General features: G+C 50.3%; 2 protein-coding genes across 5 annotated transcripts; both read right to left on the reverse strand.

Annotated features, from left to right (window-relative positions):
* Window positions 1-534: 534 nt before the first annotated feature.
* Window positions 535-4,478, reverse strand: EBP (EBP cholestenol delta-isomerase). 2 transcript variants are annotated; one of them, XM_057718762.1, is made up of 6 exons: window positions 4,365-4,478; window positions 3,953-4,072; window positions 3,096-3,407; window positions 1,902-1,938; window positions 1,643-1,773; window positions 535-1,017 (listed from the first exon to the last, which is right to left on the reverse strand). In XM_057718762.1, exons 3-6 carry the CDS (start codon window positions 3,394-3,396, stop codon window positions 794-796), a joined length of 693 nt encoding a protein of 230 aa, XP_057574745.1. In that variant the 5' UTR covers window positions 3,397-3,407; window positions 3,953-4,072; window positions 4,365-4,478; the 3' UTR covers window positions 535-793. The 2 variants fall into 2 exon arrangements, with proteins under 2 accessions (XP_057574745.1, XP_057574746.1); XM_057718763.1 differs by lacking the exon at window positions 3,953-4,072 and having other exon boundaries at window positions 4,365-4,409.
* Window positions 4,479-5,436: 958 nt separating this feature from the next.
* Window positions 5,437-15,810, reverse strand: PORCN (porcupine O-acyltransferase). 3 transcript variants are annotated; one of them, XM_057718760.1, is made up of 13 exons: window positions 15,684-15,810; window positions 14,843-15,015; window positions 13,437-13,629; window positions 13,069-13,112; window positions 12,490-12,671; window positions 12,279-12,409; window positions 10,680-10,805; window positions 10,418-10,518; window positions 9,327-9,403; window positions 9,166-9,229; window positions 8,966-9,051; window positions 7,819-7,929; window positions 5,437-5,880 (listed from the first exon to the last, which is right to left on the reverse strand). In XM_057718760.1, the coding sequence occupies exons 2-13, from the start codon at window positions 14,976-14,978 to the stop codon at window positions 5,779-5,781; spliced, it is 1,353 nt and encodes a 450-aa protein (XP_057574743.1). In that variant the 5' UTR covers window positions 14,979-15,015; window positions 15,684-15,810; the 3' UTR covers window positions 5,437-5,778. The 3 variants fall into 3 exon arrangements, with proteins under 3 accessions (XP_057574743.1, XP_057574742.1, XP_057574744.1); XM_057718759.1 differs by having other exon boundaries at window positions 13,392-13,629; XM_057718761.1 differs by lacking the exons at window positions 13,069-13,112; window positions 13,437-13,629.
* Between the last annotated feature and the right edge of the window lie 1,828 nt (window positions 15,811-17,638).

Here is a 17,638-nt window from a genome sequence, read left to right on the forward strand (position 1 = left end):
GAATAGGCTGTCTATGGAGCAAATTAAAGGCTCTTTGTGGGGAGAGTGATGGATATCTTAGGAGTTGATGATGGAGTATGTGGGGTGAGTGATGAGAGGGTGGTGAAGTTTTGTGGGGTCTCTGGTGTGTGATGGGGATCTTTAGGGTAGTGATGGGGGTCTTTGGAGTTAGTGATGGGGTATTTGTGGGGTACCTGATCAGGAGACACTAGGCTGAATAAACTGAAGAACTTGGATTTGGAAAATTCTCAGCCTGTCTATACTGCAAAAAATGAGGTGTGTTTTGGACAGAACGCCAAGGGTGTGGGTGGACGATCACGCCTTAAAAAAAGTTTACAGGTGTGATGCATGGATCTAATCAGCCATCAGAGGAATCTGTGGGGTCAGTGATGGGGATTTGTGAGGTCACAGATTCAAGGTCTTCGTGATGACAACGATGGTGGTCTGGCTGAGAGGTCTGTGGAAAGACTGCTGGAGGGGTCTATGGGGTGAGTCATGGGGCATCTCTGGGGTTAGTAATTAAAGATATCTCCATATAGGGTCAAGATCTTTATTTCCTGATTTAAAAAACTGTCACCATCACATCACAGACTTCCTAGTTTCTCTTGTACCTTTGTCCCAACGGCTCCTGACAGTAGCTCCACACAGCTCCTTTCTTCCCCCGCCCATCCATCAGCCCGAATTTGACAGATCAATTTGATTTGTCCTTCCAACCTGTGGGAGCAAGGATTGGAATCTTCTGGCAGGTGAAGAGTTCCTCAACAGCCAGTGTTCAAGCCCAATTCATCACTCTTTAGTTCTGCTTGTTCTTGGTTTTTGTGGCTTTGGCGTCCAGCGTACTCTGGGCACGAGCAAGTTGCTTTATAGAATCAAAAGCGAGGATTCCAGGCAGCACCAGCCACAGGCCATTCAAGAAGACAAAGTAAAACCAGAAGTAGAGCGGGTGGCCCAGCTCCCCGTGCTGGTATCCATCATGGTGCTCTGTCAGGAAATAGAGCACATCCCCGTATATCTGACCTGTGGGAGGTAGAAGGGGAAGAAGGAAACCCTGTAAGGAGGAGAAACAATTCTTAGCCATTTTCTAAGTCATCAGAGCTCAGGACTCCCAAATTCAGAGACATAAGAGTTCTGAAATCATATGGCTGAAGATTTGAGAAAACAAAAAAGTGAGATTTCCAGAAATCAGAAGCTGAGCTTTTCTGAACTCAGGAGAGTTCATATCTCCAGAATTTAAGGAAGCTAAAAATCCTTTCATTCAAGACAGCTCAGGATTCCAGGACTAAAGCGAACTCACATTTCCAGAAAGCTAACAAAGTAAGAACATAAGAGGACTGAATCTCAGATGAAGAAAGCTCAGAATCTTGATCCTGGAAGATCTGGGGGTATCCACCATCATGGGCCACCCCATGTAACTGTAACCTTCATGGGAGACTTTGTGATGGAGTGGGAGAAGAAACGAACGCTCCTCGCTTGAGAATGCAGGCCAAGAGGGGCATGGCTGTTCCAGAACCTCAGGGCGTTTGTCAATCAGTCTGACTCAGCCCTGGATGGGCACAATTGACAGGTCCCACTGCAGGGATGCCCCCATGTCTGTGGATCCCCCACCAAGCCTTCAAGCACCCAGTATGGGCCCTCTCCTCACCCACAGAGACCACAAGCTGTAAGACAAAGCGGAGGGGCTGCTGGCGGAGAAAGGCAATCACCACCCATAGGCTGAGTGGTCCCCACAGGAGAGCCGTGATGGTCTCCATGCACACCGTGAAGGTATCATTCCTGCAAGAGAAAGGATGGGGGTCACTGGCATCACTATGCTCTACCCACAAGGCACCCCATTAATGTTCCCTGACTCACCACGCCCCCCAAAACAATGCAGGTCTCCCTTGACAGAGGCAAACACTTACAGGATGTATCGGCTGTCTCCCTTGGCATACTCTTTCCCTGAAGAAGACAAGAGACGTACATGAGGAATGTCATCAGGAAAAGGGACTCAGACTTGTGAGAGCCAAGGGCCCATGTAAGAAGGCAGGCTTTATAACCTCCCCATGCCTCAGTCTCCTCATCTGTGAAATGGGGTAGCTGTTTGGACTCTAGAGTTAATATACATATACAAGATAATATGTGCAAACCTGATGGAACAATAAGTGTTGCTGTGATTGTCTGGTATTCAATAAATGTTTGTGGAATAAAATGAGGCAGGTGTAAATGATGGCGTGAGGGAAGTAGCCAATGAGTGAGTGAGAGGAGAGACGGGGTAGGGGGGAGGAGAAGGAGAAGGTAAACAGATGAGTAAATGAAAGAGTGAGCAGATCACCCAATATAAAAAGACAGGGGACTGGAATAGGCTTTTCACAAAGGAGGATTTCCAAATGGTCAATAAACACAAGAAAGGTACTCAAACTTTCATTAGTCATTAAGGGAAAGCAAATGAAAACCTTAATGAGATATCACTCACATCCACTGGAAGGACTAAAATTTAAGAAATACCTGACCACACCAAGTATCAGTGAGGATGTGGAGAAACTAGAACTCTCATATACTGCTGGTGAGAATATAAAATGGGACACATTAAAAAAAAAAAATGGGACACATTTTTTTTTTGGGTGCAGCCATTCTTGAAAAGTTTGGCAGTCTTTCCTGAAGCTAAACACACATTACCATGTGACCCAGCCATTCCACTCCTCCATATTTACCCAAAAGAAATGAAAGCAGATCTCCACACAAAGACTTACAGTTATACGGCATCTACTGTCTGCCAAACATTCTTCTAAGTGTCTTACATATATTTGGATATGACTATTATCCCTCTTTTACAACTGAGCCAACTGAGGCTTATGTGTGTAATTTATGTGTAAAACCCTGAAAAGAAACATAAGCAATTATTTGGGGAAACTTGGAGGAGAGAAGGTAGATTTTCACTGCATACCTTTTTAAATGGTTTAGTTTTGGACCCATGTGAATATATATGCAACAAAAAAATTAAATAAATTAAAAAATTTAAAATGAATGGAAAAAGAGTTGGTGGGTGGGTAAACGTCTAAGCCAATCCCTGCCCAGGAAATTCCCTTCCACAGCCCATTGAAGAACTCAGGACTCACACAGTTGAGACAAGATGGTTTGGTCTCCGAGAAGGTGCTCGTGGTAGAGGCTGAACCAGCCCTCAATCACCAAGTGAATGAACCCACACACTGCAAACCAGCACAGGGACAGTCTCCGCCAAGTCCCCAGTGGGATGACCGCAGCACGACCTGACAATATCCATGTGGTCACAACTAAGACCCCAGAGATGGAGAAGAGGCCAGCCAGGAGATGCCAGGTGGGGCTGTCATTAGGCACAAAGTTGTCCAGCCTCAAGTGCCGAGGCCAGTATGGGTGCACGGGGCTAGCGTTGGTGGTCATGTCTTTGTAGGCTGATATGTAAAAAGGAAAATAAAAGGAAAAGAGAAAGCACAGAATGAAATCATAAAATCAAAGCCAAATAGTTTATTATGACAAGAAATGTGAATGGACTCAACCAATTAATACAGACTCGATTAAAATAATCTAATTATATACTGTTTTAAAAACACGACTATAAGGCCACAGAAAGACTGAAAGCTTGTTCCAGCCCTCCGGGAACCATATGGCGTGGTAGACACAGGAACTAGAACAGGTCCCAGCCCTCATTGGTCAGTCTGCTGGGGAAGCTAGGAACCAGGCCTAGTCTCTGCCCTCATTGGTCACAGACTGGTGGGCAGACACAAGAATCAGATTAGGTCCCAGCCCTCATTGGTCACACTCTAGTGGGAGCCACCTGATCCCCGCCCTCAGGGGTCACAGTCGGCTGGGGGAGACGCAGGAGCCAGGCTCGGTTCCAGCCCTTACGGGTCACTCTCCGCTAGGGGAGACACAACGACCAGGTTAGGTCCCATTTGCAAGGGTCACCGTCTCGCATCATGCAACGGAAAGCTATTACCCTCCCCGAAGTCCTGGCAACTGCAGCGCAGAAAAGAGAAGACTAATCAGAACTACGACCGTCAGGTTCAGCGCGTAAGACTGCCCGATCCCTCCGGAAATTGCAAACCCTGCAGCCAACCTGCAAGAAGGAGGAAGATGGAGCGCTGAGGTCTTGCGCTAAAGAGGGAAAGGAGGGTCAAATACAGAGACCACCAATCAGAACTAGAACGCTCTAGTCCAGCTGCCCAATGAGAAGGCGGATCTTCTGTCGTCCGGACGACCGCGCGGTAGCCAGGGGTCCTGCGCAGGCGCGTGGGGGTGGTGGGGCAGCGGGGGGAGGGGGGAGGGTCTCGTGCAGGCGCGCCGAGGGCTGGCGGTTTAGCAATTGAGAGCTAAGGGATGGAGTGGCGGACCCGGCGGTGGGCACTCACCCAGCAGCGCGCTTGCAGCGGCCTCTCCCACGGGCTCCCGGGTCCCTCACTGGCTCCGAAAGATCCCTAGTTCAAACCCAACCCCTCACAGGTTCCGCCTTACGGAACTGGCCAATGGAGGGGCTGGGGAGGAGGCCCGTGCCGCTCCCAACCAATAGTAATCCTCTGCGTGCCGCCGACCCCGCCCTCACGCGTGGTACCATTTTCGCTGTTGGTTGAGACCAGATCAGGCGTGGAGAGGCTGGGAGCGCCCAGGTTGGTGGGCGTTTTCGGCGGAAGCCAATCTGCAGCGAGTCTAGGCTTCAATTTCCCTAATCCCCTTAGCAATCACATCGGGTGTTTATCTGCTGTTGAATCAGCATTGCGTTGTGCCTCTCACCTTTGCCCTCGTTTTCAAAGGCGGAGCAACCAAATCTTTTCCCAGACCAACCTTCAATCCTGATCCCCGAATGAGCAAGGAAACTGTTAAATACAACAGGCAGATCAAATCCTAAACACTGCACCTCGGTCTCTCCCTCATGCCATCTCCACCTCTCCCGACTTCAGGTCAGAAGAACCAATCAAAACCCACGCCCCTCAGCCTTGTTGGCCAATTGGCATGGAGGCCCTCAGTCCCCCTGTGCCAACTCTAAAGAGCCAATCAGAACTCCATAACTCTAACCCAGTGGGCACCCAGACTGCTCAGTTAGTATCCAGACCCAATCCAGGCTTCCTGTCCAATTAGAACACATACCTCAGTCCTAAGGACCAATAAGCATCAACTCTTCATCAGTCTTATTTTCCCTCCTTTGTCTCAGTCTGAGCAACCAATCAGAATTGGGATCCCTCAGTTTATCCAGCCAATTAGTATCAGGCCTCCCCCACATCCAAGTATCTAATCTGTCCTGGCCCCACTCAAATCAAGCCGTGCTATCCTCAGGCTCATCATCAAATCATGAATGATAATAAATTAACCACGAACCAATCACAACCTCCCTCTTCATGGTTTCTAGCTTCCAAACCTTTATCCATGCTGTGCCCCCTTCCTCGCTCACTTCTATTCCCCACTGAGCAGTGAAGAAAGAGCCTTTTGTATATTTCCTACTTTTATTTGATAATAACAAACTGTATATAAAAAGGGACAAGGAAGGCGGGGAGGCCCTGGATCTCCCCCTCTCTGCTTCCCCAAGCATCTCCCACCCCCTAGGCCCCAGCAGGGACCACTCCCTTCCCGCCTTGTGGTGGGGTGGGGATTTGACAGGCATGGAAATGGTGTGTGTGTGTATGTATGTGTGTGTGTTTATGTATAGGTGTTGAGGGGGTCAAGAATGGAGAGAGGGTCAAGAATTAGAGAGAGGGCCTTCCCTCATCCCCCATCAGAGCTGGCACCCTGAGGAGGGGTCTTGAGGGAGCTGTGAGGGTCCAGAGATGTGCCTCAGCCTATGAGACGGTAGAAGATCCAGCATCCAAAAGTGACCCAGTGACTGGCCCAGCTGAGCTCTGACCATTTGTGGACAGTGTATGCCATGCCGTAGCCCTGTGGGAGAGAAAGAGATGACGGTCGGTCCCACTCAGCAAGAACAAACAAGGCCTCAGGAAAACCTATCCTTTGCTCAAGGACGTTTCTGTGACTCCACAGCAACCCTGAATGAGACCCCAGAGAAAAGATTGGGTACATATGAAAGGTAAGTAGATTTAGTTTTTTTATTTTGTATTTTCTTCTCTTTTAAAAATTTAAAAAACAAGACAAGGCAATCCCACTCTCTGATCTGTACTCTCCCTTATATATAAAGAGTGCCTAGAAATTGATTTTTTTAAAGACAAAAATTAGCAAAGGAGGCAAGTAAGCCATTTCAGTAAAGGAAAAAAAAAAAACACCCAGTGGCTCTTAAACATATGAAAAGATACTACTCAGCCTCACTCATCATCTTCCTCCACTCAAACTGGCAAACATATCCATGAAGTCTGAGAGGCACTGTTGGGGTGACAAGCACGATCTCACGCTGCTGGTGGGATGGCAAAAAGGTAATTTCTCCATTGCTATCAAGACTAGATCCTACAGTTCTGTCTGCACCTATGTGAATCCACGTGGGTGTGAGGGTATTACTTGCTGCAGCATCACTTACAATAGGAAGAGAGTGGAAATCACCTGGGTGTCCACCAACAAGGGACAAACTACATTGTATCACAATGGGGAAAAACGAGTGAGGACACTCTATGTCTTAATGTGGAAGGTTTTCAGGAATTATGTGAAAAAAGCAACATGCAGCACAGTGTCATTCATATGTTACCTTTAGGGTAAAAACTGGGGGGAGGGAATTAAAAACTACTTTTATATCTGCTATTATGCTTAAATTTTAGAAGGATAGTTTAATAAAATGAATAAAAGTGGTTACCTGTAAGAGAGTGGGGGTAAGATGATAGGAATAAGACTTTCCCCTGAATATCTTGAATACTGTTTGGGTTTTGAAACATGTGATATTCATTAACTATTTGTGTGGGTTTTTTTTCTGTTTTTGTTTTTTTTTTTTGGCCATGCCTCGCAGCTTGCAGGATCTTAGTTCCCCAACCACGGATTGAACCCAGGCCCCCCTGCAGTGAAAGCGATGAGTCCTAACCACTGGACCGTCAGAGAATTCCCTTAGTTCAATTTTTAATTGAAAATAAAACTTTATATTATGTTATATTTTGTCATTAAAGACAATTTTAAATTTTTTATTCAGGTTGAACGTGCAAAATCTGGGTTTTGCTTCTTTTTAAATAAATTTTTTGTTTTATTTTTATTAAAACTTTAAAAATAGTTAATGCAGGGAATTCCCTGGTGGTCCAGTGGTTAGGACTTGGCACTTTCACTGTGGTGGCCCTAGTTCAATCCCTGGTTGGGGAAATAAGATCCCTCAAGCTGCCTGGCATGTCAAAAACAAACAAACAAAGAAAAAAACTAAAAGAGAAGCAAAACCTGGATCCTGCTAGTGCCATATGAATAAACACTATTTTAAAATTGTTTTTCATTTAAAAAGGAGTTAAATCTGGAATGTGTGCACTCCACCTGAATAAAAATAGTATATAGATTTTAACATACACTTTTTAAGTAGAATCCAGGATTTGCACAATGTAAGTAAAAATATTTTTCAACAAATTAAATAAAGAAATCTTGCAAATACTACCTAAATAAAAATATGATGAAATAATTAACTTTAAAAAAAATAAAACCTGGATTTTGCACTCCATCTCTAGAAAATAAATTTTATAAGTAAAATGAACATATTTTACACACTTCACCCAAGTAAAAGACCCAACAGTATGAATCAGTCAGAGGGACAATGAGAAAGAAGGACGGAGGAGCAGTGGCTACACAAGCTGGAGACACATGACACAAGGGTCCCATGCCTTGGCCTCCCCACTGTTGTCCTCAGGGTTCCCAAGAGCAGGTAGCACATCCCTGGGTAACTCCCAGCCCAGGGCCCCACTTCACCTGCTCCTCTGTGGTGTCGTCCACATCAACGTCAAACAGGGAGCCCAGGTAGGCCAGGTGGAAGATGGCCAGGGCCCCAAAGAGCAGGTTTAAGGCTCGCACCCCCAGGCCCTGTGGGGGACAGATGGATGGATATGATTGGCAGCTGGACCTAGTCACTGTCCTCCAGCCCCACCTGGGCAGGGGTGCCCAGGGAAACACACAAGGCGCAGGAATACGGATGTCCAGGGCACCCCCCAGGGTAGGAAAAACATGGTTCTGATCCTCCTATGGGAGCTCAAGGGGTATCCAAGGATGAGGGTACTGTTAGCATGAGAGCGTCCAGGTTGGGGGTGAGGTGAGTATTCAGGTAGAGAAGGAAGAATGGTGGGTGGGGCTTTGAGTTAGGGGTTTATGGTGATAAATATTGGTTGTCAGGTGGGAGGCAAATCTGAAACTCTCCATACTTCTTGTTGCAAAAAGAATGAGAAAAAAAAAAAAGACTCAAACCAAAGCAAATCCCCACTATGACCTACAGGGTCCACCTCTCCCCCTCTCACTCACCCTGCTCAAGCCATACCAGCCTCCTTGCTATTCCTGAAATTTTCCAGGCCCTCTCCCATCTCAGGGCCTTTATACTGGTTGTTCCCTTTGCCTGGAATGCTTCCCTCCCTCACCTCCTTCAGTTAAAGAACTCAAAAGTCACCTCCCCATTTAAACTTGAAACCACTCACCCCCTGGTACTTCCCTTTCCCTTTCCCTTATGTATTTTCTCCTTGGCACTAATCACAATCTAACAAACTATTATACTTTACTGACTTATTTTTTATTTACTGTCTCCCCTGTTAAAATGTTTGTCCCAGAGGGCGGGGACTTTGGTCTGTTTTGTTCACCACTGTGTCTGTGTCTCCAGCACCTAGAATAGTGCCTGGTTACCAGCAGGTGCTCAACAAATGTTCATTGGGGAAAATAAACACTAGGTGGGTATACAGCAGTTGCTTGATAAATTCATTAGAGAAATGGATGCCAGTGAATAGAGGTGAGGTTACGGGGATGGTTCAGACACTGGAAGAGGAAGCTGGGCACCCTGAAACAGATATAAGGTGGAGACAGAAGTAATTTTTGAGGGGGAGAGTTGGACACAAGGCTGCCTAGGCTGAATCCTCACCAAGCGATGCTGGTGTGAACAGTCTGGTGGGCACCGTTTCGACAAGACACAGGCACTGAGGATCCGAGCCAGGCGCTTTCGGAGGACTAGGGCAGATGGCGGGGAGGGGAGGTAAAGGTGTCAGGTTAGCCTCAGGGGATGGTGGTTCCAGCCCGCTGGCAACCTTCCATCCCATCTGCTGGGCTGGGTTCTGTACTCACCGTGCTCCACGTAAGTGATAAATGCCAGGGACAGCAGCACCGCAGCCAGGTGGAAGCTGAAGCCCTGGGGCGGGGCGGGGGGGGGGTAGCAATGAGGAGTGAGGAGGAGGCCCTGCCACCCCCACCCAGCTACCACCCGGATCCCGCTCCGCCCTGCTCACGTGCAGGAGGGCGCTGGCTGCATAGGTGACCAACACAGCTGAGAAGGTCCCCAGGCGGAGAGCATTCTTGAAAACATCTGCAGGGGGGAGATGTAGGGTAAGAGTCTCCTGAGATTCCCCCCTGACCTTCCTGGGGGCCAAGAGGGCAAGGTGAGGATACCCACAACCTCTTGGGGCCCCCAGGACGTCTCTTGAAAATGGCCTCCAACTTCTCATTGTCTAAAACAGCTCCTAATCTTCCCTCCCAACCTGCTCATCCGACAGTCTTTCCAAGTGCAGCCAATGTCAACTACACCCTTCCAGTTCCTCAGGACAAGAGCCTCACTATCACCCTTGACCTGCCCTCCCCCAACTCCCCCAACCAAACTCTCAGCAAATCCTGTCAATTCTATCTTTAGAGTTTATCCAGAATCTGACCTCTCCTCTCCGTTGCCCTCCCCCACTCCAGAGGGTCCTGTTACAACCCAAGTCAGCCCATGGCCCTCCTGTGCTCAGACCCCTGCTCCCTCTCTCTCAGAGAAAAAGCCAAAGTCCTCCCCGTGGCCAGAAAGGCCCTACAGGACCAGGCCCCCGTCACCTCTCTGACCTCACCTCCTGCCACTCGCCCCCTTGCTCACTCTGATCCCACCACATGGTCTCCTCACTCTACCTCAGATGTGCCAGGTATGCTCCTGCCTCAGGGCCTTTGCACTTGCTGATCCTTCCATGTGTTAAATTCCTCCTCCCCCACATGTTTGCATTGATTGCTTTCTCACCTTCTTTAGGTCTTTGCTCCAACGAGCTCCTCAGTGAGACATGCTCTGGCTGATTTATTTTATAATTGTACCCACCCCTACCCACACACTCCTAACACTCCCAGATCATCTTTACCTGCTTTATTTATTTATTTTTTACCATAGCATTCATCACCACCTGAAATATTGTGTATTTTTTTTATTATACTGCTCCCCCCACAAAAATGTCAACCTCACAAAGGCAGGGACTTAGGAGGTTTTTTGGTCCCTACTATCTTCAGCTTGTTGTATGAATGTGTGAAAGGGGTGTGGGTTGAGGACTGCCAACTCTCTTGGAGTGGTGACTTGGTGACTCACAGTTATTTAGCCAATAAGACATGGGCAGGTTCCAGCTTGTGACCACTTCCACCATGGACCGGGGCAGCTCCACGTTCAGTGGCTTAGAGACCGTCAGGTCCCTATGGGCAAAAGCGACACGCAGACTCATTTGGGATTTCAACCCACCTGACGGCCACACTTTTGTTCTTGGCTGTTCCCTCCCCTGGGAGCACCCCCCTCCTCCCTGCAGCTCCTCTAGGCAGCACCCTGTGGGAGATGGGGCCCCCCCAGCCCTCCCCACCATTCCAGGTGATCCTTCTCCTCGGTGAAGCCGGCCCCCGCCAACGTGGCCGTGGCCTCGGACAGAAAGCCCACAAAATAGTTGCTGAAGTGGAAGGAGACAGCACTCTCGTAGGCTCGCAGCCACCTGGGGGGGAAGGAGCCAGGGAGAGAGAGGCATTACACCCAGGCCCGGCATGACACCCCACCATGAGCCAGCATCCCTGGCCCCACTCTGCAGACTCACCTTACCATGGTGCCCCTAGGGGTCAGGAAGGCAGCAAAGAAGAAAGGAAAGAGAGTCAGAGGGGCCCTGGAGGCTGGCCTGAGTTGTTCATTGACAAGACAGACAGAAACGTGGCAGCAAAAGAGGTGTGCTGTGATAGTCCCATCCATCCATCCACCCGTACCCCTGTCAGTTAGTTGCAGGTGGCTCAAACGGATGTGCGAGCTGCCCTATAATATGACACGGTCCCGTGGCCTCACGTGGCCAGACATCCAGACCCGGGCACTGTTAGAGGCCGACCTCACAGCCACATGGCCAGACACACATACCATCAGGCTCCCAGCTCTCTGACCTGATTCAGTGACCATAAGACACACGGAAGTCCTTGTTAGGCACCGTGACCATGAAGCACCCTGTTGTGCACACATACACGATTCTACACTCAAGATCGTCATCCTGTCAGTTGTACAATCAGACACGGTCAAAGACAAGCAGCGTCTTACACTGGAAAAAGCGTACGTTCTGGATTCAGGCCTGGGATGAGTGCCTGGCTGCTTCGTTGGGTGACACTGGGCAAGTCATTCCACCTTTCAGAGCCTCATTCAGCACCAGACACAATCAGCAGCCAGTGAGTATGGGAGAAGGTTGTACAGTCAAACAGCTGGATGACATCCTAGTCACACCAGGGCTGGATGGTCGGTTCTGCCCCTCGGCTGGACGATACCAAGGAGCCAGACAAGGCAGACCCATAGGCAGAATCCATCACAGACATGCACACGACACGCGACAGTCAGACCCATTCCCAGCCAGGGTTACAGACAAGCCAGATTTATCATATCCAGTGACAGCCACGTACTCCCATCGTGGACAACCACACATCCCGACAGCCAGAATTCCAGTCCCCATGCAAGGGGTTCCTGGCTGATGGGCAAACAGCCGTTACACACCCCTAGCCAGAGTCACAGACAGGTCAGCGTCAGCAACCAACACATACTTGTCACTCCCCATCGCAGCCACATAACTTGCTTCTAATGATGAAATAGCAGAACAGGACAGCCAGGCACAGTATGTGACGGTATTCATTGTACATGGAGTCATAGGATTGATCTTGGTCAAACCACAGCCACAGACAGACACTCAGTCTCTGTCTAGTCACCGGGTAAATGGTCAGACAGTCTCAGACTCACGGAACCAATCAGTCACAGACTGTGCCCCCACCCCCCAGTCAGCCCCACTCGCCCTCAGCACCTGCCCTTATTTACCTGGCTTTGCGTTTCTTGCTGTAGTAACAGAAGACAGACAGAAGAATTAAGAGACAAGCTCAGAGCTGGGGAGACCCCAGGTCCCTCCCTAACCCCCTCACTGCTGGGCAGAGGCCTCGAAGGCTGTGCTCACTTGCGAAGGAGGCGGTCACCATCAAGGGGGATGAAGTACGGGAAGAGGTAGGGGCCCACACAGGTGGACAGCACAAGGCACAGCAGGGCCAGCGCCAGGCTCCGGGCCACCTTCTGCAGCCATCGGCGGCTCTGTGGGGATCAAGGCTCCATGAACACTGCTCCGTGGTGGCTCCCATGGTCCCTGCCCACCTGTCCACCCAGGACCTCACCAGCGGGCGGCCTTGGACGGCCTGTAGGTAGCTGTGGAAGGATATCCAGGGCCCAAAGACGATGGTGCCCACGAAGTAGAGGTAGCCCATGAACTCCACGGGCGAGGGCACTGCACCCACCTCGCCCCGGTCCAGGTCGAAGCCCAGAGACACCGCCTTCATGGCCACGATCATCTGGGCCCCTAGGTGTGGTGCCCATGGTCAAGTGGATGAGCAGGGAGCAGGCCAGCATGGGGGGATGGGGAACACCATTTGAGAGGCGGTCAGAAAGAAGAGCAAGTGTGGAGAGGTGGGCACGGGGTCAGACAGGTAGTTGAGCAGGTGGGCCCAGGACCCGAAGATATCCTGACTCAAGAGAGTCAGGCATGGACATGAGATGGGACAGACAGATGGGGGTGGGGGTGGGGAAGAGGCATGGTAGAGAGAAACACAGATGTAAGGGGAATCTGAGGGCTGCGTGTCCAGTGGGCTAGGCAGATGAGGGAGAAACGTGGGGAAGGAAAGACAGGGTAGGGGGAGTTAGGAGATGTGGAGTGGGGCTGGAGGGCTGGGGCAGGGGAGAGAGCTAGGGCTGCCTACCTCTCATCTTGTGCCATGTCACAGTGTCCACCATGTGCATCTCACTGAGGAAAAATGTGGTGGTCTTGGCCCTATGACTCCCCTGGCCTCAGACACCACAAAGCGGGGAAACCAAGGTGCAGAGAGGGTATACCTTTCCCTGCCCTGCACAACCTCATGGAGGAATAGTTCTCCAGGGCTCCCTCCTCCAGGGGGAGCTCAAGTCCAGCCTGTCCTGTGTAGCCTTTGGAAAGAACAAGTCTCCCAGATTTCCACCCCCTCCAGAAACACCCCATGCCCTCCCTGTCCTGGACAGCCTCAGGAGGGGTGGCCTGAGCACCCACCCGCCCTTCTGCCGATAGCGTGGAGATGAGGACATACACCCATACCCCATCAGTAGGTAGATGAGGATGGTGACGGAGAGGAAGACGCCGCGATGGGAGGAATGTCGGCAGAGGAACAGCACGAGGTAGCACAGGAGGCTGAGCAGCACGACCCAAACCATGTGCAGCTGGAAGAAGTGGTAGAGGCTGAAGAACCCGCCTGCCACGGTGCTTGCATGCTTCAGGTAGGATGGCAACCCTTTGGGTGAGAGAAAGAGGGAGAGGACAAGAAAGGGAATTAGAGCAGGGCTGGTAGAAGGGCAACCCGGGCAGAGGACACAGCTCAGGCAAAGGCTTAGAGGTTGGAAAGTGGCTGGATTGCAGGGGGCCCAAAGCAGGTGTTGGGGAGCTGGGGACGTGGCAGGGATTTGGGTTTAAAGAAAAGAGACATCTATAAAGGTCATTTTGGGAACCCTGGAGGAAATTTGAATAACTTATATTGAATAATATTATGGCATTGAGGTTAACTTTCCTGAGGGGTGATGGTTGAGGCTACGGTTGTGGGGGCAAAGATGCCCTTGTTCTTGGGGGACACACGCAAGAGGATTTGGGATGAAGTGTCAGCAGGTTATTCAAGTGATTCAGGAAGATAGACAGATAGATGGAAGGATGGATGGATGGATAGATAGATGGAGCTAATGTGGCAAGATGTTGACAGTTGGAGAATCGGGTGATGCATGTATGGGTGTTCATTGTACTATTCTTTCAACTTAGCTTTTCAGTAACTTTGAAATTTTTCAAAAGGATAAACCTGGGGAAAAGATAAAACATCCATTTAAAATAAAAGAACAAGAAAAAAGAACACGTAGAACTTTCGAATCTCAGATTTCCAAAATTCTCAGCATCCCATAGGAAGCTTGGGTACTTGGAATCTTGTCGTTTGGATATAGGCTTGCCATGATTTGTGGAAACATTCCAGAATCCTAGAATCCAGAAATGTTATCATGACTTGATTCTAGAAATCCAGGATGCCAGTATTTCGGAAGCCTAGAATGTGAGAATTTCAACTTGTCAGAATCCCCAAACCCGGTAACACGGTACTTTGGGATACATAGTATTTTCTATAACCCTGTGACATCAGCATTTTGGAATCTTATAACCTTGGGATGTAGACATTTCAGGATCCCAAGATTCAAGAACCTCAGCTTTCAAGAGTCCCAGAACCCAGGGATACTGAAAGACATGGCTTGGCATGGCAGGATGTGGCTTGGTGTGTTATAGCATGGGGTGGCTGGGTTAGTAGGATGTGGTGTGGTAGAATGGTGCTTAGCCTGGTGGGATGTGGTAGGCTGGATGTGGTGGAGCCTGGCTTGGCTTGGCAAGATGTGGCAGGATAAAGGGGCTTGGTATGGATGAACGTGGCAGGTGTGATTTGGCCTGGCGTGGTGGCCCATGGTGTAGCAGGCACTTACCAAGCCTCCAGAGGAGGCGGCAGGCGAGGCAGATGGCAAGGAGCAGCCAGATCTGGTCAAGGCCCTGCTGGGCAGTAGGCAGGAGACAGCCATGCAGCAGCTGCTGGAAAAATTCCTGGCGGCTGAAGGTGGCCATTGCGGATCCCCACGTATGGATGGACAGATGGGTAGACCTGCCAAAGGGAGGACACAGAGGGAGCTAGCTGGGATGTCCATGGGGCAGACGATGCTCAAGGGATGCACTTGAGCACTCAGATTTCAGTTTGGGGCTGTCCAACCCTTGTAGAGACAGGGTACTGGGGGGCTGGGGGAGGGTGTGAGTGTCAGGTACATCAGACTGAGCCACCAACTGTGTGTGTGTGGGGGGGTGTTCTGGGTGCACACACACAGCCGGTGACCTGCGGTGAATGAAAGAACTGTGTTTCGTGTATGCTGGGAACAGTCCGGGTCCGATGGTGATTGAATGGTGTACATTCTAGGCCCGTATATCAAACTGGGGGGCTCCCTGGTTTCCAAGGTAGAGTCACTCTGTGTGGAGGGCAGAGAGGGAGATCCTGTGACACTTGGGGGCCGTGTGCATCTCTCCTTGAACGGATGTGGGGGTGTCCTGTATCCCCCGCGCGCCCCATCCAACCCCCACCCGACCTCTCCCGGCCGCCAACAAAGCCCTGCCCAGGCCCGGGGGCTGCAGGGGGGTGGAGGTGGTGGCAAGGGACACAACAGAAGGGGGAGTTGGAAAGGTGATGGAGAGGGGGCCCTAGCACACAAGCTGCAGACCCGCAAGGGGGGGCCGGCTCAGGATGCGAGCGGGAGAGCCGCGCGTGCACTACTGGCGACCTACCTGGCAGTAAGAAAGCTGGTCCAGGGGGCCGGGGACGTACCGCCGCCGCCACCGTCGCCGCCTCCTCCGGGCAGCCTCCCCCGCAGGCCGCAGGGCCGGGACCAGCTGCGGCTCCCAGGGCGGCGCGGAGAGCTGGCCCTTTAAATCCCGGGGAGGCCCGGCCGGCCCGCTCGGCCAATAAGAGGACAGGCGCGGGGCGGGGACGGAGGAGGAGGGGAGCGGGAGGATTGAGGGAAGGAAGAGCGGGAGGTTGAGAGGAGCCGGGCGCGGGAGGATGTCGGCCCCCGGAACGATGGCTCCCGCACCTTTCCGACCTCTTGGTGCACCAGTCCCTGAAGGGTCGTGTCGGGAGGTCTTCTGGCCGTCCAAGAACAAACTGTCCAATCGCCAAATTCCTAATCCTTGGAAACTGAGATGGGAAAGATGGGGGGGGGGGGGCGAGGGGAGAAAGCTCGCTCCGCCACCCATCCGCCTCGCCCCCAAAACTGCCCACCCGCTCACGTCTGACACTGTTGTGCCCCCATTTCACAGATGGGAAAATAAACCGAGGTATCTTCTTTCCCATCCTTTGAAGGAACTAACCACTTCACTAACCAACCCTCCCCACCACCGGGGACCGTCCAGAAACACAAGCACTGACTGTGTCACCTAGGAGCAAGAATTAGGCACCTGTGCTTTCCCCTAAGGACTCCTTCCTGGTGAGAACTTAGCTTGCCGTTGAGAACTGATTTGCCTGCTAATTTCCCGACCGGACTCACCCCTGCACTGAGGGTGACCCCAGCAACCACTGAGTGTCCCGTATGAACCAGAAGGCTAGTACCAAGCACCGACTGGGAACATTTATAAAGCACTTACAGCATCCCCAACAATGGTTTACATTGGGCTCTATCTGCACCAGCTCTGAGGATTTATGCAGCACTTGCTGTCTGTCTGCCCTACCCTGCAGTGTCTGGACACCCCACTTTGTCCCTAGGCTGATGAAGGGCCTTTTTCCAAAGGTGCATTTATTGGGCATGGACTGCATACTTAGCTAGCAGGTGGACGGGAGAAAGTAGCCAAGGTCAAGCTGGACCCCACCCTGACCTGAGGAGCTAAGGGAAACAGGTTCTAATCAGTTTAATGCCTGCCTGTATGGAGCTGGGCAAGCCATGCCCACTCCCCGGGCTTCAGTGTCCCTTGCTGTTAAACAAAAGAGTGGGATTAGCAGTTCTTTGCTTGGAAATACAATGCAATGGCAATGGAAGAGAAATGTATGTCTCCTCTCTTTAAAGAAATGTTAACATGAAGTTAAAATGGAGTTTTAACTCATAAGTGAATATGTGTATATTACAAATGAAAAATATTTAACAATGCAGGTTTGAACTGCACAATCCACTGATGTGGATATTTTTCAATAGTAAATACTACAGTGCTACACAGTCCTTGGTTGGTTGACTCGTGGGATACAAAGGAGCCTTGGGTATGGAAGGCCGACTATGAATTATACGTGGATTAACTACCCTCCCAGTTGTTCAGTGGTCAACTGTAGTGAATAATTACACAGGCCAGATACACAGATATTAATTCCTTTCGGTAGCAGCAGAATGCAGGCCATAAGTGTTATGAATTAGACGGCATTCTAATGTTTTTCCTCAGTTTTCAAACATGCTCAAGTCAACAGTGACCCACAGCACAAGCAAGAAATATTTTCTTTGGTGGCAAGACCCGGCATTTAAAACTGGAAGGTCCTCACTATGTGTATTTTGAGCTTCACAGACTTGATTGTTTCCATCTAGTTTTTTGACTTGTGTGACAAAGAACTAGTCTCTAGATTCTAGGACATATAAACGGCATCTACAAGTCAGTAAGAAGAGGACAAACAAATAAGATAGAAAGTGGACAGTGGACATGAATTAGGTGATTCACAGCCGAAGACACCTGAAATGGCCAATATGTATAATATATGAAAGAATAAT

The sequence above is a fragment of the Hippopotamus amphibius genome, chromosome X (assembly GCF_030028045.1).
Source record: "Hippopotamus amphibius kiboko isolate mHipAmp2 chromosome X, mHipAmp2.hap2, whole genome shotgun sequence".
Lineage (NCBI taxonomy): Eukaryota > Metazoa > Chordata > Mammalia > Artiodactyla > Hippopotamidae > Hippopotamus > Hippopotamus amphibius.